This window comes from Perognathus longimembris, chromosome 2 (assembly GCF_023159225.1).
Source record: "Perognathus longimembris pacificus isolate PPM17 chromosome 2, ASM2315922v1, whole genome shotgun sequence".
Lineage (NCBI taxonomy): Eukaryota > Metazoa > Chordata > Mammalia > Rodentia > Heteromyidae > Perognathus > Perognathus longimembris.
In genome coordinates, this window is record NC_063162.1 from 86,034,652 (window position 1) to 86,056,353 (window position 21,702).

At 40.1% G+C, this 21,702-nt stretch overlaps 1 protein-coding gene across 3 annotated transcripts in view; it reads right to left on the reverse strand.

Moving 5' to 3' along the window:
• Positions 1–9,635: 9,635 nt before the first annotated feature.
• Positions 9,636–21,702, reverse strand: part of Snx10 (sorting nexin 10) — a 73,492-nt gene continuing 61,425 nt past the window's right edge. For all 3 annotated transcript variants that reach the window (XM_048339647.1, XM_048339648.1, XM_048339649.1), the window contains exons 4-7: positions 20,214–20,314; positions 19,665–19,763; positions 11,381–11,593; positions 9,636–10,927 (exon numbers count right to left, since the gene is read on the reverse strand). In XM_048339647.1, coding sequence (XP_048195604.1) covers positions 10,846–10,927; positions 11,381–11,593; positions 19,665–19,763; positions 20,214–20,314 — 495 coding nt within the window. In that variant the 3' untranslated portion in view covers positions 9,636–10,845. The remainder of the gene's footprint in view (positions 10,928–11,380; positions 11,594–19,664; positions 19,764–20,213; positions 20,315–21,702) is intronic.

The following is a 21,702-nucleotide window of genomic DNA, read 5'->3' on the forward strand; positions in this document are numbered from 1 at the left end:
CATATGCTCACTTCTGAACCAATCACTTGGGTCAGAAAAAAGATGCCACTGCTCTGATTGGTCAGGCTAAAGTTGCAGCCCCTTTGGGGAGAGGAAGTTGAATCCATTCCATCAAAACCAAGGGAAAGAGGGTGAAAGGGGGCTGGAGGCTCTGAGGGGAAAAGAAAAAAAAAAAAAGAAAGGGGAGAGCAGAATGGATAGTAAGCAAGTAAGACAAAGGAGGTGTGCTGACCTTACCTACAGCAAATAATTCATTCTGCCTTGTATTATGGTTAGACGTGTTCACCAGCACCTGTCCATAGATTGAGAGCCCAGAGAATCAGGATACAGTGTTATTCATTGACCCTGGAGGGGTCAATAAACTTTCTGGTGGTGGTGGTGGTGGTGGTGGTAATTTGGTTGAGGGAGGAGGATGTTTTTGTTTTAACATGCATTGATTCATCAGATGGATCAAACCAATTCTTCCTATGCTCATCTTAAGTTCTGTGGTATCTTGTTCTCTTTTTAGTATACAAAAGTATATGTTTTGTAACATCTGGAAAGACAATATGCCAAAGGCCATATATACACTTAGTTGTACATTGGATTTCTCTCTCCTCTAAAATACCCATTAAACTAATTTTATATTGATGAGAAAACAGTAAGTTCCTGTGGTGCCTTCATAACCGGTTTCATTTAGTGTTTTCTTTCTTTCTTCTTTTCTACCTTCTGTCCTTCCTCTATTTTTCTTTCTTCCTTCCTTTCTTCCTACCTTCTTTTCTTTCATATTGGAGCCTGAATTCAGGGCCTCTTGCTTGCTAGACAGGCACTCTTCCACTTGAGCCATTCTTCCAACCCCTTTACTGTTGACTGCCTTCAAATGTATCCTCAGATCCTCAGAATTCCTGAGTAGCTAGGATTACAGGCATGAGACAACAGCACCCACCTAAGGGTTACTCTTGATTGTCCATTTGATTAGATTGAGAAGCAGCTAGGATATCTTGTATGCAGTGAGGGTATTTCCAGAGATGATGAATTCAGAGATGGGGAAATGTCCCCAGAATGAGGATGGTACCAACCAACATCATTGAGGCTTAGATAGAGGAGGAGGAGGAGGAGGAGGAGGAGGAGGTCAGCTAGTACAGACATTTTCTCTGCCTCTCTCTCTCTCTCTCTCGTTCTCTCTCTCTCTCTCTCTCTCTCTCTCTCTCTCTCTCTCTCTCTCTCTCTCTCTCTCTCTCTCGCTGCTTCCTGGATGCCATATGTAAGCTGTCTCACTTCACCACACCATCCCCAGGGGTTGATAACCTTGTTGGATGGATTAAAACCTTGACACTTGTGAGCAAGTATAAATCATTCCTCTCCTTCAGTTGTTTTTGTCAGATAGGTTTCCATACCAATGCAAAGTTTGACTAATGCCTGTTGTAAATGAAGAAGCAAACTCAGAGGTCAAAGTGCCTTGCCCCAGGTCACTCATTTTGTTTTCAGTGAAACTAAATTTTGGACTTTGAAACATACCTGTGCCTCTCTCCAGACTTTTGTCTCTGAAGGCATAGTGATGTCCACTTATTCCTCACACCTTGGCCTCAAAGATACCAAGGGTTGATGATTCTTTGAAAAAAAAAGTGTGTGTGCCAGTATGAGGCCTGAATTCAGGTACTTTGTGGATTTTCACTTGCAACTAGCACTCTACCACTTGTGTCACACCTCCAGTTCTAGCTTTTGGCTGGTTAACGGGATATAAGAGTCTTGTAGATTTGTCTGCCTGGAATGGCTGTGAACTGGCTCCTCAGATCTCAACATCCTAAGCAGCTAGGATTATAGGTGTGAGCTGCCAGTGCCCCAGAGTTAAAATTGTTTCAAGAGGGAAACCACACTACTATAGTTTCAAAGCATCATTGAAGTCTATTTCGTTCTTCAAATAAATTTGTTGAAGCTACCTACAATCTTCCACACTAGCATACAGAGAGAGAGAGAGAGAGAGAGAGAGAGAGAGAGAGAGAGAGATTGATTCACAGGGAACAGCAGCATATGAAAGTACTAAGAACCCTTGCAGAAAGTTAATGTTGTACTTTGTTTTAGCTTGGAATGTAATTCACCATGGAAATCACCATTCTACCCCTTATCTCCCCCCCCTTATATTTTATTAACATTGCCTAGAACTAATTCCACAGAACACATTTTAGGACATTCTATATCCAATTTTTAAAAAATTCTTCTGATGGGAAAACTGAAGCCAGAGAGGTTGAGAGCTGCCTTTGAAAATAAAGCCAATAACAGAGCCCAAAGAATCTGAATTTTGATCCAGCAGAATCTGATCCTCTGGTAAATTGTGCCCCAGCCTGGTGTGTCAATTCCACACATCAGCTACATACACAGTACACCCAGCACAGGAGTCCATTACCTTGCAGTTGTCAACTTAAAAAAAAAAATCACTGTTAAAAAAAAAACACACAAAGAAATCCCGAGGTGAGAGCTGAGATCATGTACACAAACTTTGAGTGTGTTTATATACACTATTAATCGCCTTTGTCATGGTTTATACCAGTTATCCAAGCCTTGCTATCAGTTGTTTATCTTCATTGCTATCCCACTACAGTAATAATACCAGCAACAACTGCTGACTCCTTTGGATTACAATGTGAAGGATGTTAATGTATTGATGTGAATTTCTAGTGTTTATCTTTATGTATTCATTTAAATGGAATCAAAGTGAAAGAGATCACTCCTTAACAAGATAATCACAAACAAATCTCTGTGTCAAAGACTTCATTGATACATTAAATATGCAATCACTAACACCCCCCCCCCCAAAAAAAAAGAAAAAAAGAAGCAAATTCTTTACTTTAGAATTGGGCTAGAATCAAGACAACTGAAAAGAGAGGAAGGACAATGGAAATCTTTTTTTTTATTTTGTAAAGTTTTATAACAATATTTGTTGTGTTAAAATGTAAGTTGTTTGGCAACTACTAAACATGATAAGGTCTAGATTAGACCTATCAGTGGATCACAATAGCTCAACAGCTAAGTACATATGATCATATAAGATGAAGATAAGCAAAAACAACTCCAAGAGAAGGACACAGGAGGACTTTATTATTGACATTACATTTAAAGTTCTAGGTGAATTTCCTTTGGTGTATGCCACGTGGTTGCTGTATATGATTTTGTTACACTGGGTATTGTATATATACCTACCTGATCTAGGGAAGGGAAAGAAAACGAGGGTATAAGATATCACAAGAAATGTAACTCACTGCCTTATTATGTAACTGTAACCCCTTTGCACAACACCTTGTCAACAAAATTTAATTAATAAAAAAATGTAAGTTTTTTGGAAATTTTTGCAAGATAATCAGCAAGTTAAAAACCTATTTCAAGGGCTGGGAATATGGCCTAGTGGCAAAAGTGCTTGCCTCGTATACATGAAGCTCTGGGTTCAATTCCTCAGCACCACATATATAGAAAATGGCCAGAGGTGGTACTATAGCTCAAGTGGTGAGCAAAAAGAAGCCAGGGACAGTGCTCAGGCCCTGAGTTCAAGCCCCAGGACTCACAAACAAAAACAAAAAACAAAAAAAAACTATTTCAAGAGCATTCATACCCAACTCTGAAGAGTGTTTATGAACAATAATGTATTATGGAAGGTCAGTTGGGTTTTCTGTCTCAAAAGTTAAATATTCAATGCCTATGTGCTATATTTTTTACTAAAGTCTTCCTTATCAGCAAAAAAGAGGCAAATGATAGCCTGCAAATGTTTTAAATGTGCCTCTTTGCTTATCTTCCTATATTAATGATGCTTATGGCAGTTGTTGGATTAACCTTATCACATAGCATAGCAATAAGGGAGACCTACTGGGAAAGAGGGAGAAAGACATTTTATTTAATCTTGGAGAACTTTTTTTACCCTAGCAAATTTCTGACTGTCAGTAGGGGAGAGATGAAAGTAAGGTCTTTCACTGAGCTTTTTGTAAAATCTCTAAGAAGAAAGACATTTCCAAATGAGTGGTTCATTAAACATCATGCAATGAGAAGTGGACCCAGATTAGATTATCCACTAAATACTCATTATGTGAGTTCTGGCTTTCCTGGAATCAGGAGTGCTGACTGGGGGACCAGAAGTGGCTCCTGAGAAAGACAGGCTCTGAATTGCTCATTGACAGGCACCACAGAACAGGAAATCTCACTGAGCCCAGAGCCAGTGGCTCATGCCTGCAGCCTTAGCTACTCAGGAGACTGAATGATGTTCACCATTTGAAGCCAGTCTGGGCAGGAAAGTCCATGAGACTCTTATCTTCAATAAACCACCCCAAATCCAGAAGTAAAGCTGTGTGGCTCAAGTAGTAGAGCACCACCCTTGCACACAAAAAATAAAAATAAAAAGCTAAAGAATGGGCCCTGTCTGAATACAAGCCCAGGTACTAACACAAAAATAGAGTTTAAAAAGAATCCCACTTAGCCCTGGTAAAACTCCTATTTCCTTCTAGTCTTTCTGCACAGTCTCTGTGCACATAAAGGAAATATAAAGACTCCATCTTAAAAGATTCCTTGTGAACTTTGACAATAATAGCAAGCTTCACCCTGAAACTTCCACCTTTTTGCTCCAGGTGCTTGGAAAAACACACAACTTTATGATTGAAATTAATATTTTTATTCAACTGTAAATGTTTTAAGCTCAATAGACAAGCAGAGCAAAGACAGCCCCTCCCATTTCTATGCCGGGTAATATGCTTTTTTTTCTTTCTTTTTTTTTCCTCTCATTTTCCCTTTAATGCCAAGTGGGGCTACTGATTACAAAGAGCCAGTTTGACTCCAGCAATAGGTCTTCTTCACTAACCCTCACTGTCATGGAAATTCCAGCTGCTACAAGAATAAGAGGCTCAATCCATATTTGCCAGCTCTAATATGAAATCTGTCAGCGCCCAAATTAATGAGTTCCAAATTCCTTACATCACGATAACAGGTTAAGACTGGTCAATTAATTACATAAATCCTTCCCAATTCATTGTGCGTTTGCAGCCTAGATTGTGTCTTACATTACTCCACGACACAAGGCCTTTTGGCTTCTGTTGTTCCACAGAAAGGCCCCATTTAAGTGGAGGCTGCCTGCCATGGCAAAATGTTAAATGTCACACGTTAAATTTGCACTTTCCCGTAATTGCTTTTGTTTAAAAAAAATAAAAAGGAAAATTAAATGAAAGCTCGGGGCTCCTGGTACCCCCACTGTGTTGGGATCATACTGCATCACAGGATACTAAGGTACCTATGGGATTTTTGTTTGTTTTGTGCTGGTCATAGGGCCTGAACTTAGGGACTGGGCACTGTCCTTGAGCTTCTTTGCTCAAGGCTAGCCCTCTACTACTTGAGCCACAGCTCCACTTCTGGCTTTTAGTTGGGTAATTGGTGATAAGGGTGTTGTGACTTTCCAGCCCAGGCTGAATTTGAACCATGATCCTCAGATCTCAGCCCCCTGAGTTGAGTGGCTTACAGGTATGAGGCACTGGTGGCCAGGAAGGTTCTTGTATTTTAGCTCTAACTTCTCTGTGCCAGATGGTTTGTAAGTACTGGGAACCAGAACATGTGTGTATGAAAATAAAACAAGTGTCCCTAAGATCTGTGGCAGCAAAAAATAGATTGAAAGGATGTTTACGTTCATGAAAGGATACAGACAGGACTCCACATAGCCAGTCTCTTGTCTGCAGTAAAAGGATTTGATATACAAACCACTGTGGATCCATCATTTGAAAAGGAAAGCATATTTTACAAACATGGTTATTGCTTTTGTGAAGGTCTTTGCCTTATTTAATTTTTTTTAAAAAAAGGGATGTTCCAACAGCAAAGCTCTTTGAATTTATAACTAGTACACACCGGCAGAATGGAAGATAACTGGGGACTCCCGGCACCTCAAAATTACCCAGGCCAAACCTATTGAAAGAAAGAAAGGAAAGAAAGAAAAGAAAAGATCAAAATGTTCTTGAAACCACCCCTAACTGGAACTTAGCATCAAGCTGTAACCTCTGTATTCCTAGCTCCATATCTCTTCACCCCATTGCATTCCTTGTAGTTTGGATGCATGTGGGTGACTTGTACAGGATGAAACCCGTTCTGCTTGGGTTTCCTGAACCATCTTCCAGCAGGCTGGGGGCTCAGCAAATACAGGAGCGTGCAGATGATGCTCTGAGCACAGACTGAACCCTATGTGGGCTGCAGTCCCATTCATTCCCGAGCCGGAGTGCCGGGCACCGCCGAGTCAGCCAGCCTGGCCCAGGACGGCGCGCCCTCGGGCGGGAGGCTGAGGCGCTACGCTGTCCCGGCAGCGCCCCCCTCTGTCCGACGGCGACCTTGCAACCGGCAGTCACCGTCCCCGCACTTCTTTATTCCGGGGCAAAATGACCCAGCTGGGCTTCTCTAGGGTGGAGGACTATCCTCTCCGAGCCCCGTACCCGCCCCCCCCTCACACTCAGATGCACCCTGCCCTCGCCCAGCGCCCAATCCGGCCCAGAAATGGGCCCGGAAGCACGCCCAGCGGCCCAATCCGGCCACCAGGTGCACAAGGTCCCCTCCCTTCTCCAGGCACGCAGAGGCGTGAAGCCAAGGTTTTAAGGGTTCCGTGGGAACGAAGTGGGACAGGGTGAAGAACGTCTGCAGTGGGCACACGCGAGGAGCCCCTTGGGACGCAGAGGGCTCCGCCCGCCCTGCCGGGCCTCCAGGCACTCGGGGCACGGGCCTCAGTCGCACCCAGACCCGGGCAGTTCCTCCGGGGCTTCTCTGGCCCGGCCACGACTGCATTTTGCAGAACAAAGCCTCGGATGCGGCGCCGGCTGGGGAACGTCACCTCCCTCGGCCTCTCGAGTCGCGGAGCGGCCGCCAGCGGGTCCCCGCTGCATAGGCGCGCGCTCACAAACCCAGTGTCCCACGAGCGTGAAACCCGGAGGCCCAGAGGGTCATCAGGGCCCAGAGCCGCCTTCCACCCCAAAGCCATCACCGAGGCCCGTTCCGCGAGCCATGATTTTATTTTTATTATCCCCGCCCCGCGGAGTCGTCCCGATCGGGCGGGAAGGGGCCTCGCGGTGGCCCGGCTGGAGGCAGGTGGGGTCGGAGGCGCAGGTCGCGCTGAAAAACGCTGTCTTATTATGGTCGTTGTTCCCCCTCCCCACCCCCGCCCCTTCCACTCGTTGTTTCCCCCCACCCCACCCTTCCTTTCCGCAGCGCAGTTGCTATGGGTTACCAGGGCGGTTGCCATGGGTTACCGGACCGTGGCCGGCTGGCTCGCTACCTGCTACCCCGTCGCCGGCGGCGCCCGAGCGGAGCTGCCCGGGCGGGAGGAGGCGGGAGCGCGCGTGTGCGGGACGCGGCGCGGGGAGGGCGCGCGAGCCGCCGAGGCTCCGCAGCCAACAGGCGGCCGAGGGTGCCGCGGCGGGATCGGGGTGAGGCGGGGAGGGGGCACAGCTATAAAGAAGGCCCGGAGGTAAGAAACGAGCAAAAACACAACCGCAAATTATGCCCGCGCGGGGCCTCGAGCGGCGACGAGGGCAGCGGGGCTTGGGATGAATCCGCACTCGGCGTCGGGGGAGAAAGGGTATTTTCCTCCTTAGCATAAACCACTTGCAGTGTCTTGCGATCAGGGTTTGCAGTCAGCAGAAAACTAGGGTTTAATTTTTTTTCTTCTCTCCTTTCCTCTATGTATCTTTTGAAAAGAAATCTTGGAATTTGGGAGAACTATAAAAAGTAGCATTAACTATGAGAGTTTCTGCAACTAAAATAAATTAGTGTCCAATACACGGTTCATAACAAGGATAGAGAGACGTTTCCTGCGAGAATAAACAGTAATTGTGTCTGACTTAAACGGACTCGATTGTAAGATGCCAAAATCCTTTGTAAATGTGTCACTTTAAAAGGTATTATTTATTTCTATCTTTCTAAACTTTTTTAACTCCACTCTATTAAAATGCATTCACGTCTTAGGATCTTTACTTGCTAAGAAAATGATGTCTGTTTTAAATGTCAAATTGCAGTAAAATAATTGCAAGCAACATTTTGTATTTGAGAGTGTGTTTATATGTAACAAACTAAGAAAAAGTCTACATTCCAAAACAAGAGCAAACACAGTACTGAAATAAATTATTTCCTTTGTTGAAAGATGCTGCACTGTAATTGTATACCAACTAAGTAACTGAAATATTAAGAGGGAACCAGAATAAGCTTTCCTTATTCTTGTCTTACAATTTTGCAGGCCTTTTTCCAAGCTCTTCCTCTGCAGCTCAAGCACTGAAAACCCTCTTTGTACCACAGGAGCTCAGTAATGCTAAAGCCTAACGCACTGAAAAACCATAAGCTGAGTTCAAAACAATATCCAATTTACCACTGTTGGACAGAGGGTCATTGTGGCTAAACTAAACAAATTTGCTTAAATCCCTCAATGTCATATAAAAGATACTTTTATACCTACTTTTCTATGTTGCATACCACTTGCATATATTTAATTAGACAATAAAGTGTGATCTATGCTTGAAAAACTCTGGCAAGATACATTTAATATCTTAAGTGGTTATAACTTCATGATAAACATTTGCGTTTTCTCCAATACATTTTTTTAAACAAAATTTTAACTAGAATTAGATTACGTTCTACCAACCGAGAAACCTTAAGTAACAGGTGTTGGTTGGCTTTCATTGTTGACACCTTTGTCTATACATGAAGTCCATTTTAGAAAAAAAATCCAAGCTCACCTCAGAGGTGAAGAATCTACCTTTTAAAGATTGAAAATTATTTAAATTTAATTCACATTAAAATAGTGTTATTAAAAAAACAGTCTATTTTGTTTAGCTGCATAAGTAGCTATTTTCTTTTCCTCAATTAATCATTTTTAAATGCCAGAAGAAAATACGAGACAAAGAAAGCAAACTATTGAGAACTGAAGTTCACCTATTTCAGCTACACGAAATTTGTTTTATGAAGCTAGTGCAAATATCAACAGCCGAAACAAATATTACATCAAGTTTTACCAAAGGTCTTCAAAAGAAAGGCTACCAATAAACCAAAAACACATTGAAGAGATATATGCTCTTACGTAAAATAAGTGGTCCAACAAATTTTATCTTTTTTCATGTTTAATGTGAAAACAAAAGATCTCATGAAGTTTTACACAGTGGATATTGAGCATTATTTCATATTAATTTTGATGAATGTTACACTATCTAAAAAAAATTACAATCAGTGACATATCGTCTGCTTTTCAGAAGTGCTACAGAACTGAAATATTATGAATTCAAACACAGTGCTCAGGAGTGGGAACTACTCAGAAATGCCCAGATGGCCAGCCCTATGTGTCAACAGGATAATAAGGACTGCAGAAGCGTCCTTCCTTTATTAAACAATGAGTCTCTGAGGATAAAATAAAAGGGCCTACGACACATTAAATCAAAATATTTATAAAAGTTTAATAATACTTTAGACCAAAAAATTTTTTTAAATCATTCTTTCTGTAAATTTAATTACTTCTTTTAGTTTGCAGTTTCCTGGACTTTTTTCCTTTTAGTCAGTTCTTTGAAACTATCATCTCAGAGTTTTTAATGATACAATAACTTTCCTGCTCCTAGCTAAAATAAAGTGAAATGGGTATTTTTTATTTTATTTATTTTTTATTTTTGGCAGCAGCAGCCTTTGCTATACTCTAGTGAGACGGGGAAACATTTAACCAAAGCAACAAGTTAGCCAAGTTATATGGAAGTATCTTCCTGTTCTTTTCACAGAGTATTCTTCTGTACCATTCAAACAAAACTTCTGCAATTTAGTTCAAAGTTGTTTATCTAAAACATCTTATACTTGGACCACTAAAAAAAGGCATTTTGTTGAAATTATAACCATCTCCAGGTAGACACCTACAATTAAGGGGCTCCAAAAAGTGCAGCATTAATTCTGAAAGTAGCAAGTTGACATCCTTTCCAAAATTTGGGGAATACTTATTGGTAACATTAAACATGTTAATTTTTAAGGTCCTTATGATTTAAAAACACAAACAGAAATAGCCACCAGTGTTGATAAAAGGTGTTGAGTGATTTAAAAAAAATTATACACATTTGGTCAGAAAATAAGTCATTATTATAATTCTAATTACCCAATGATAATGCAAACACATGATTTGTTGTCAGAAACCATAGCAAGTTGATTTTAGACAATGAAAATCTACTTCTGAGCCTACATATTGCAAGACTAAATGAAATTACTAGCACTATTTCTGCCTTTTTTCCTAAGATGTAAACATTATTTTAATATTTCTCTAATCATAAGACACATTTCCATCTAAGTGTGAAATAGAATACTGGAAAGGTTATTGAGTACTGTTAAATAGTTCAGTGAAACAAAAAAGCAAAATGTTTTTGCCAGTGCAGGGGAGGTAGCTACAGAGGAAAAGCCACGTGTCTGAGGGGCAGGTTGCTCTAGACTGTGGCCAATGTCACATACGCTGCTGCATTCACAAGAATTGCCCCTGGCTCTATCTGGGTTTTAAATGCTATCTTACATCTCTTTTAAGGTTCAATAAAATCAACTAAGTTTTTTTTCTTCAACATCATACAAATCAGTTCCCTGGAGGGCAAAATCTTGTTTACCAGTAACATTGGACATAAAGGACAGTATGGCATTCACAGATTTTTTTTTTCATTTGCTTTATACAGAAGCTTGGCTAAAATTAGACAACATAAAAATACATACCACTACTAAACGACCCACTCACTATCTTTAAGAATTTAAATACCTAGTATGGTAACAGTGAGCTTTAGGTAAGGATTTATTACTAGCAAGCTCTCTTCTCTATGGACCGGACACAATTTGCTATTCCTAAGGAAGTGCCATTCGAATGCTTTTTCAGGATTCCTGTGGCGCTGTACTTATTTTACATCCTTGTGAACTGCTGTCATCACTGCTGTGTCCAAGCCCAGAGGATGAACTGGAAAAGAAGAGAGGGGGAAAATAATAAAAAGAGGAAATTGGTTTTCACAACACACTCAAAGCCTGAGTAACAGAGGAGAACTTTAATTATCTCCAGTCACAAAGAAAGACAGGAAATTTGGACTTTTAATTAGCCATTTGGAGTGCAGTTGGATATTTTTTTAGCTAGATAATTTAAACGCGAATAATTCAAGTCTGACTAAATGAAAGTCACATAATCAGAATGCAGATAATTGAATTTCTACTGCATTCATTAATTCAGTGCGGAGGTGTGTGTGAAGACTACTATGATGAGCTGTCACAGCTCAATAAAATCTCAGTCAATTAATTTTTTCATTATCTTAGTATTACATCAACAAAAAAGCAGAGTGTGTATATATCTGTGTGTGTGCACATGTGTGCTGCACGTTCTATAACTACATACACATTAAATCAAAATGCAGGGAAATACCTTTCTGAATCATAATCTATATCATTTTCTTTTTTCCCTTCTTCGTCTTCTTCTGGGAAGCGTCTATTCATCAAGGCAAACTTGTGAATTGCTTCTTCTACTGAGTACTTGGTCTGCCCCGAGACACATGCCTCGATGTCCTCGGAGTTCAGGTGACTCTGCAGGAAGAGGTGCAGGCTGCTGTCTGAGAGCAGGAGTGCATTCTGCAGGACTCTGGGAAAGACAGAAAGGGGAGCTAACTGGTGAGCATGCTGGGCACACACCAGGCAGAAGACAGAATCCTTAGCATTGTACCACTGAAGATAATTTCTCTACGGTGCTAAACTTTGGGTTGATGATGGGCTCTGCCCATTACAGGGATGGAAAGCATATGTTAACTTTTATTCAATTATTTGGAAATTTAGGTGAGTAAAAACATGAAGCTAATAGTTCTGAACATCTGTTAAAAGAATAACTTCAAGGACATTTCTTCCATTTAACCATCTGCTTTGACCATGTGGATTAATTATGGAAATATTTTGCTTATATAGTCCACAAAAATTTATTCTACTTTAAAAAATGTACTGCCAATGGCATGTCAATTCACCAGTCTTTATTGGATAGGCAGTCATGAAACACCAAAACATTCAACTACTACTAAAATTTATATGAAAAAAATCAATATACTTCTCAGCATGTTTTATATTTTAAAACTTTACAACACTTAACATGTATGTTCATGAAGTACATGTTTACAAGCACTCATTTGGGAGGTGGCTTTTTTCCTTTTGATACCTAAGGAAGGTTGACTAGAAATATTTCCAAAAGTCAGACATGACGATGAACACTTGTAGTTTCAGCATTCAGGAGGTTGAAGCAGAGGATCACAAAGTTCAAAAGGGAATCTAGGCTACATACTGAAACTTTGTCTGAAAAGAAACAAGATCAAAAAATTCTTTCTGGCTGGGAATGTGGCATAGTGGTGGAGTGCCTGCCTAGCATGCTTGAAGCCCTTGGTTCAATTTCTCAGGGCCACATAAGCAGAAAAGGCCGGAAGTGGCACTGTGGCTCAAGTGGTAGAGTGCAAGCTTTGAACAAAAGAAGCTCAAGGACAGGGCCCAGGCGTTTAAGACCAGGACTGGAAAAAAAATAAAAATAAAAATAAATCTTCCATGGTTCTACATCTCTATGTTGTCAAAACAAACAACCACATAAAACCATATGTAACTAAGATATGATAAACTTGTGATAATTACATACTGAACTTCCTACATGAAACTGCCTTATGTATGAAACTGTAACCCCTTTGTACATCACTTTGACACTATAATAATAGTAACAACAACAACAACAACAATAATAATAATAATACAAGATTACAGTTTAGGTAGGAAGATAAATTTCAACTAATGCAACAGAACTACACGGCAGATTAAAAACTACCTTGTAATCAGCTGCTGGTGGCTCATACCTATAATTCTAGCTACTTGGGCTGAGAACTGAGAGCATAATTCAAAGTCAGCCTAGGTAGAAAAGTCTATGAGACTCTTATCTCCAATCAATTACCAAAACACCAGAAGTGGAGCTGTGGCTCATTTGAGCAGCTGACTGTGAGACTTCAGCAAAAATGTACAGGGTCAGCAACCAAGTCCTGAATTCCATCTCCAGGACTGGCACTAAACAAAAGCAAAAAACAAAAAGACCCTCCTATAACAAAATCTACACCTGCTCAATTCATATTATCAATGAATGTGTTTCTGAAATGCTTGTCTTAAAATAGGAAGTCAAGCAAAGTATACTGTTACACTGCAAAGTATTTTCTTACACTTAAATGATACCTTTCAATCTTTTTAGCAAATATTTTAGCAAAGGATAATTGAGTCTCTGTTGACAGTTAAATGATTAGGAGAGAAGATGTTAAGACTAAAAGTAGAAAATGAAACTAGAACCCTAAAACCCATATGTAATTTTGCCTAATGTGGGGTTTTCATTTGTTTAGTATGAAGATGTTTGAAAAACAGATCATGTATGTCAAACCAAATGAGCCTCACCTTATATTTTGCATATTTAAACAAGTAATTAGAAATATATTTCTCGGGAATAATTAGTACAGGTTTAGGCAAGTCTTAGCAGAGCATCACAAGGCCCAATAGGTATACCCTTATGAACACATAAGATGATGCTAAGTGAAATGAACTCCATGTTATGGAAACAATTGTTATATCACAGTTGTAACTACTTTCAATGTCCTATGTGTATCTGTAGCTTCTATTATTGATGATGTTCTTGTATCACCTTCCTGTGGTTGTACCTACACTATCTCTGTAATCTTATCTGAGTATATTGGAAACCGTGTATACTGGTATTGGAAGTAGGAAATTGAAAGGGAATACCAAATTTGAGAGACACAGGGTAAAAAAAGACAAACAACTACAAAAGCAATACTTGCAAAACTGTTTGGTGTAAGTGAACTGAACACCTGGAGGGGGGAGGGAGGGAAAGGGGGAGGAGGAAGGGGGGTATGAGGGACAAGGTAACAAACAGTACAAGAAATGTATCCATTGCCTAACGTATGAAACTGTAACCTCTCTGTACATCAGTTTGATAATAAAAATTTGAAAAAAGAAATATATTTCTCTTCTGGCGTATAGTATCAATTTAGTTGAACTCCAAGCTCATTAAAATACCAAGTAAGTCAAAATGACACAATTACTTTTTCAAGAAGGGAAGTGTCCATGTACATATCAAAACTAAAACCTGGTTATCCCCTTCACTTTCACTTCAGTATAGTTTGGGATAATATTCTTTACTAAAGAGAAAGGCAAAAAGGAAAACAAAAACCTTAGTGCTTACTTTTTAAGGGGGAAAAATCTGAAGCACAGCAGTTAAAAACTTAATGTCTGTCTGTGTGTCTTCTGCCCTGAGTTTTTCCAAAAATAAGTATGTCACATGATAAAGTGCCATTTACCAAGTGCAAGTAGCCAACTAGTAAATCCCTGTCACCACTCTATTTATTTCCCACACTGACAGAAATGTTTGCCATTCTTGTTCTAAATACTTCAAATTAGGGAAGAATTATATAGCAAGAACACACCGACATGAACTTGGACATACTGAAGTTTGAGCAGAGCATTTCCTGTGGCCTCCTGTTAGTAGTTTCCTGCCAGCCACAGGACAAAGTAACTGTGTGCAGGATTATACTCACTACTTTGTTTCTGTTGAAAATGTGTTTTATTTTCTTTAAAAAAATAATGGGTAATCTTTAAAATTGATTTTGGATGGTTTGAGGCATTACACCACAAAAGTAATGAGCACTAATGCCAATGATATTGGACACAAATTCATTTTAGCTTTATTTCATGTCGAGGGCAATTCTACTGAGCCTTGAACTGCTCATACTCTGTGATTAACTTGCTAGAAACCTAACACATGGGTACAGGAAACAAAAGTGAGCAGAGTCCACGTTGCTCGGGACCTCAAGGCTACTGTCCTTTTCTTGAGCTATAATTCAATTTCCAATTTTACTGTACATTAGACTCATTATTTCCTGGACTTTTTCTGCTTAATACTGCCACCTGGAGGATACATAGGAAAAAGGAAGGAGCTGACTGACCAGCTCACCATGAAGCACGGAGAAGGCGAAATAACACATCTGAACACTCCTTTAAGTCCGGAGTTCAAAATCAGGGTGTCTGCTAGGAATGGGATCTCCTCTGTCTGGAGGCTAATCTTATACTAACATAAAGAATAGTTAGAAGTTTGTCTGTTTTGTGCCAGTCCCGGGGCTTGAACTCAAGGCCTGAGTGCTGTTCCTGAGCGTCTGTGCTCAAGAATAGTGTTCTACCACTTGAGCCATAGCTCTACTTCTGAGTTTTTGGTGGCTGATTTAGACATAAGAGTCTCACAGACTTTTCCTGCCCAGGCTGGCTTAGAACCTCAATCCTGAAATCTGAGCCTCCTGAGTCGCTAGGATCACAGGAATGAGCTACCAGAGCCTGGCTAGATATAAATTTTAAATAAGTAAAAATACCTTAAAATGTATTCATGCTTTTTTATTTTGCAGTTAGATATTTCCCTGTAAATTTAACACATGAAGAATTTTCCCATCTTGTTCAGAGAGCATGACTAGTTCATCTAGCTAAAGTTACCCTTGGTTTACTGTCTATGGGAAAGTGTTGTGACTGAGCCATCAAAAGAAACCTGATTTTTCCCTCAGTCATATTTGTACCACATTTTCCACAAACAAATCTAATAGCAGAAAATCAACTTCAAACTTAATATAAAGAGTACCTTGTAAAACAGTCAATAAAATCTCATTGTTAGAAGCCTCTATAAAAATAAACGTATCTGATTTTCAAGCTTTTATAAGAGAAACCAAAAACCGCCTCCAGAATTTTAAAGAAATATCTAAAGAGATATTTATGACTCAAGTCAGAAATTATTCCTTTCTTGTAACAATTTCAAACTAAACAAACCAGGACCTGCTTTCTCCATGAATTGGACCCAGTTGAAAATCTGGTTTTCCTCAACATGATTTTATTAGGTATATTATAGAGTGGCTCAGTCCAGAACAATATATGGCTACACAAAATCATTTAATCCTAACTGAGGATGTCCTGAGTCTACTGAAACCAATGTAATGATATCTACACACATCTGTATTGTATATGGAAGGGTAGCAGCTTGATGTAGGAAAAAAACTTAACCCTGTTAAAAATTTTAACAGGATGTTTACCTCTTACCATAAAAAATAACAGACAAATTTTCATCAAAGGATATTCATGGTCTGTGCTATGGTGCCCTCTATTGAACACAAAGATTTATAAAAATTGTGTGTGTGTGTGTGTGTGTGTGTGTGTGTGTAAAACTAGCTTAGTATTTTCCATGGTAGTCTTTGATATGGAGGTGTGAGGAGAAGAGGAAAGGCAGGAGGACGGAGAGAAGAAGGGAGGGAGGAAGGAGAAAGGCAAGGAATAACTCTATGGACACAAAACAAAATATAAAAGTTCATTTTTTAGGGTGAATCCAGTTGTATCAATAGGCCTTATTCAGTAAAGAAAGTAAGCCAGTTCCTATTCATAAGGTAAAATAAACCTAAAAAATTAGTAGCAATCCCATTATTCTGTTGGAGACTTACAGTGTAATTTTAGCTTATAACTTTCCAATGTATCTGAAAAATCTCACAATCATACTGATCAAATTTCACTAGCAACTAAGAGTTCTACTAATCATAAGCTTGCCAAGCCTTACAATAAATATAATATCTCATTTCCTATAATTTAACTACAAAATTGCCCAGTTCCTAATTCCCTTGAAGTATTGAGATAAGACATGTAAAATACCAAACATGTAGCTAGTGTTCAATAAATGGTATATTCTTGTTTGACACATAAACTATTTTCTCATTCCTCTATAAAGATCAACCTGAGTCTGTACTTGACTCATATTAAATAATGCATTATTTCACAAATGACCTTAAACTGAAAAAATATGTATTTTTCAGTCATATATACACACATGCAAAGATGTTTTGGTTTTTACAGAGTTTGGACATTTGTAGTTCTCAAATTCTCAACTTCCCAACTTATATAAAAACAGATTTTTTGAAAACATATGCTGACATCTGAAATACAAGCACATTGCAGTGTTAATGCCCTGATTCCTCCAGGTCCTCTAAACACAAGGTATAAGCTACTGATTCATGGCCCTCCTTAGCAGGTAACCAGTGACCTCAAAGAACTCAAGCTGAGGTCAGGCACAGTGCTGAATTGCATATCATGTCCAGTTTCCCTAAGTGGCTTGTGCAGGGTGCAGGAAAAGGGCTCCACGGGTGAAACCATGCAAGATGCTAGTTATACACAAACTGACAAAGAACCAGAGAGCTGTGGGTGGGCATCAGAGACACAGAAAGGAGGGGCTCAGAGGTTATCAGGCCTGTAACTAACTGGGTGGTATTTGAATTCTTCTTTCCTTCAGGTTCAAGCCACAGAGAAACATCAACTTTTTTTTTTACTGTGAAACTAATTCATTTTGAGATAAATAACATCACAAGAAAATTGCTTGTCTGCTCCATGACTCCTACATGACAATCCAATCTGATTTTAAAGACTTTATCCACAGCCCCAACAAGGACATGGTCTTCCTCACTGGAACACAAGCTTCAAGAAAATATGGACATGCCTAGCACACAGCCTGGTCCAGAGTAGTCACTTAATAAATATCTACTGATTGAAGAATTATCATATGGCTTTCAGAGTCCTTTCTGAGCAACCATCTGATCAATATAACCCCCAATGATGTTGGCTATGTGTAGGGTATATTAGCCTACTTCTCAGAAATCCAAAGTACACATGAGACCCAAAAAACCAAGTGATTTTTCCAAGGTTGTGTGGCTAGGAATAAAATCCAGAGCCAGGACAAATGCAAGATCAAGACCCCAGCTCCTTGAGCTCCTAAACCAAGATATTCTCTACTACAACACCTGCATCAAACGGCCAGCAATTGCCAAATAAGACAGCACAAAAATACCCTGCACAAGCAGAATCCCTGGTGGCCACAGGACCCTCACTAGGGTTTAATATTGGTAGATCCACTATGGATAAAGAGGCTCTGTTCAAAATAATGAAGTGATTTCTTATGAAAAACACATGGCCTATATTTAACTAGTGACATTACTACAATGCCTTTTAATGTCACAAGAGGCGCTTTCCCCACAGCAGCTCCCCAGTGCTGGCTGGGACTGGAATTGAGCTGCCCCTGCCCAGACCCCCATCATGGTGACCAAGCTGCTGCTTCCTTGGAGCAGCATCTGGGGTGGAGGCAACTGTATATACTTGAGCTACATCTTAAGGGACCAGGCCATCAGCCACCTGGGTACCACAGAGACAATTCAAGTCAGAGCTGCCCCTGAAGGGAAAGGGCAGAAAAAAATTGACCAGCTCTTTGTTCTGTCACGTTTGTGACACCCCAAATCAAAATACCATTGTAACATTTTTAAGGGCTTGCCTCCATTATTCCATCCTTCTGGACTCTTTGTATTTTTTCCTCTGGCTTCTTTTCCTCTCTCTGTCCTCCATCAATTTATAAGCCTGAGTCTTTCTGCATATCTCTGTGACCCCTTCAAAGGAAAGGCACTATGCAAATATAATAGAAATAATCATTAATATTCATGTGCACACTTAATACCCGAGTCCTTTATGAGCCATATGGGGAGAAGCAGTATATTATTTCAGGCTAGTTCTGAGCTGCTATCTAGTGAACTCAAAAGGAGATGACTGGAGATCTTGAAACCACTAGGAAAAACATGAACATTTAAGAGACAGGACCCTGCCTCTAACTAGGACGCACAGGACTCACCCTATCGCCTATTTACTTATCTATGCAATGGAAAAGTAGAAAAATAGGCTCAAGGCTGTTCAAGTCTAAGTGTATTAAAATAATTATAGCCAACATTCAAACATTAGGAAACAGACACATTCTATGCCATACACTGTTGTGCTTTTCCTTCATTAATACATTTAATCCTCCCAGAGTCAGAGGCTCTATTATTACCCTTATTTTACAGGTGAAAAAGACAGGCACAGGCCGGGAAGACTTGCCTACAATTCCAGCTAGTTAATGGTAGAGTCAAGACTGGAAATCCTCAAAGATCTGGCCTCAGAGTCTGTGTGCAAACCCCTGTACACCAAGCCTCCTATTGGGGGATGGGCATGCTGGCCTTCCAAAGACAAAGGGAAATCCTCATGGTCTAAATTCAAGTAGCTCTACCGGAGGTACCTACCATCCCAAAATAATTCCGGAACAAACCTCAAAGACTATGCAAATGCCACCAAACACTCCTATACAAATGTCCAATCCCCCCACCCCACCCCCACTCCCGTAAGCCAAGGCAAGAATCAAGCCACTCCCTTAGAGGAGCTCAGCAGTGTTGCCTTAGCAGCCACTTCTAAAGATGGCACTGCAAATGAAGACAGTTTTGAAAACATGCTTTTTATAATAAAATACATTTGCCTCCTGGGAAGTTTTACTTTTGTTAGCTGCACTCCCTTATGGAATTTCTATGTGCTTGGCATCTTAAGAGACTATATATTTCTTCTTCGATTCAGTGTATTGTTCCCTTTTTAAACAAGCTCCATTCCAGATGAGTACTATAAGATGTGAGCCACGAGGTGGTGCTATAATACAGGAAATGAAGGTGTGAGCATTGCTGGAGAGCAATTAGCATTTCAGACACAGTAATACCCTCCCCCACCAGACCGCTCTTTGTCACACCTCCTGTCTGAACACAAAATTTCCGTACACTCACTTTCTGAGGAAATCTTCCAAACCCTGACGACGCTGATCAACGTGCTGGCGATTGTTCATATTGAAAAACAGGTTTTTCGATGGCAATTCCGGCACTTGCCTTATAAAAAAGAAAAAATATATATATATATCGATTTTAATGACCACATCAAGTTGACTTAGTTTGAGAAATCCCCCAAAGTAAAGACAAATTTTGCATGACAATAGTTATTATACACCTACTTATATAACTTATCATTGTATGTCATATAATAAGGGCACATGGAAATCAACTAACCTAAAGAAAATCCCAACTTTAAACTTTTTGGGGAAGTCTTTCATCATCAATATCCACAAAAGTAGGTTCAGTCATCAATATCCACAAAAGTGGGTTCAGTCAAGTGACAAATTTTAAATTCAGGGGCAGTATCTACAAAATTTAAAGTATACGGTATATTTCAATCAAGAAGAAAGTCTATAAATGCTTTCTATCTTGTATTTCTTAATGCAGACCAATTTTTAGTTATTAGCTATCATGATAAAGGCTCAATTATCTCTTTAAATTACTTACACCAGCAATGCATTACTTTGGAGTCTTTGCCTCAGCCACACAAATTCTCTGTATCTTCTTCGTACACAGGAAGTTTTCATTGTAAAACACATACTATTCGTCTGTACAGAAGAATAGAAAAATTAAACTCACAATGTGACCCAAATATTTATTCTAAGGAGGATGTAAACCAGCCAAACTAAATTTACATATATACCAGCACTCTAAATTCTTGAGTGTAACTATCCAAAATCGCATCCCTGAGGGCAGCCAAGATGACAAGAATGAGCAGCCACATCCTGGAGGGGGCATGGCCCAGGCACACCTTGAGCCCTGAAGGACCCTCCTGCCCTCCTAACAGCATGTACTGCTTTCAAGGATGAATCATAAACAATAAAACCTACTGGCTGTAATGGTACACACATGTAATTCCAGTATTTGAGAGGCAGAGGCCGGAAAATAGCAAATTTCAGGCCAAAATGGGCTATATGTAGCAAGACTCTTGTCTCAAAAATAAGTACATAAATAAATGTTTAACGCCGTCCACATAGCTGGAGACATCTTTGAGGACTAGAGACAGCTTCCTAGTATCCTTTCACAAGACTCCCCAGAGGCCTGCATATTGACATGCCATCCCTTCAGATCATGCCAGGAACTAGGAATCTGAAATCACTATTCAACTAGAGAAGCGCAGTTCCCTGCTCTCCACACATGGGAGGGAGCACAACCCAGTAAGGAGAGCACTGTGGGCACAGGGATGAATAGACAGATTCCAGTACCACTCTGCTCCAGGACAAGGCACTTGAACTTCAGTTTCTTTTTCTCTTTCCTTTTTGTGCCAGTACTGAGTGTTGAACTCAGGGCCTGAGAGTTGTCCTTGAGCTTCTGTGCTAAAGGCAAATGCTCTACCACTTAATCCACAGCTCCATTCTCAACTTTTTGGTGGTTAGTTGGAGATGAGAGTCTCATGGACTTTCCTGCCTGGGCTGGCTTTGAACCTTGATCCTTACATCTCAGTCTGAGCAGCGAGGATTCCAAATGTGAGCCACTGACACCTGCAAACCTCAGTTTCTTGAGTAGAAAACAGGATAGTTGTACGAATCCACAGCAAACACTTGGTAAATAATACCCTAATCGCTAGTTGTCTCTTTTCTTGTAGATGCTCTGAAATACACTTGAAAAAAATACCAAAACAAACAAAGCAAAAACACAAGAGTTCCCAGTCTAGGAGTTGGGAATATGGCCTAGTGGCAAGGGTGCTCACCTCGTATACACGAAGCCCTAGGTTCAATTCCTCAGCATGACAATACAGAAAAGGCCAGAAGTAGCGCTATGGCTCAAGTTGGCAGAGTGCTAGCCTTGAGCAAAAAGAAGCCAGGGACAGTGCTCAGGGCCTGAGTTCAAGTCCCTGAACTGGCAAAAAAAAAAAAAAAGAGTTCCCAGCCTAAGCTAAGCCATCATGCTCTCACTTCAATAAATAGATGAGTAACCAAGAGACTGACAAATACGT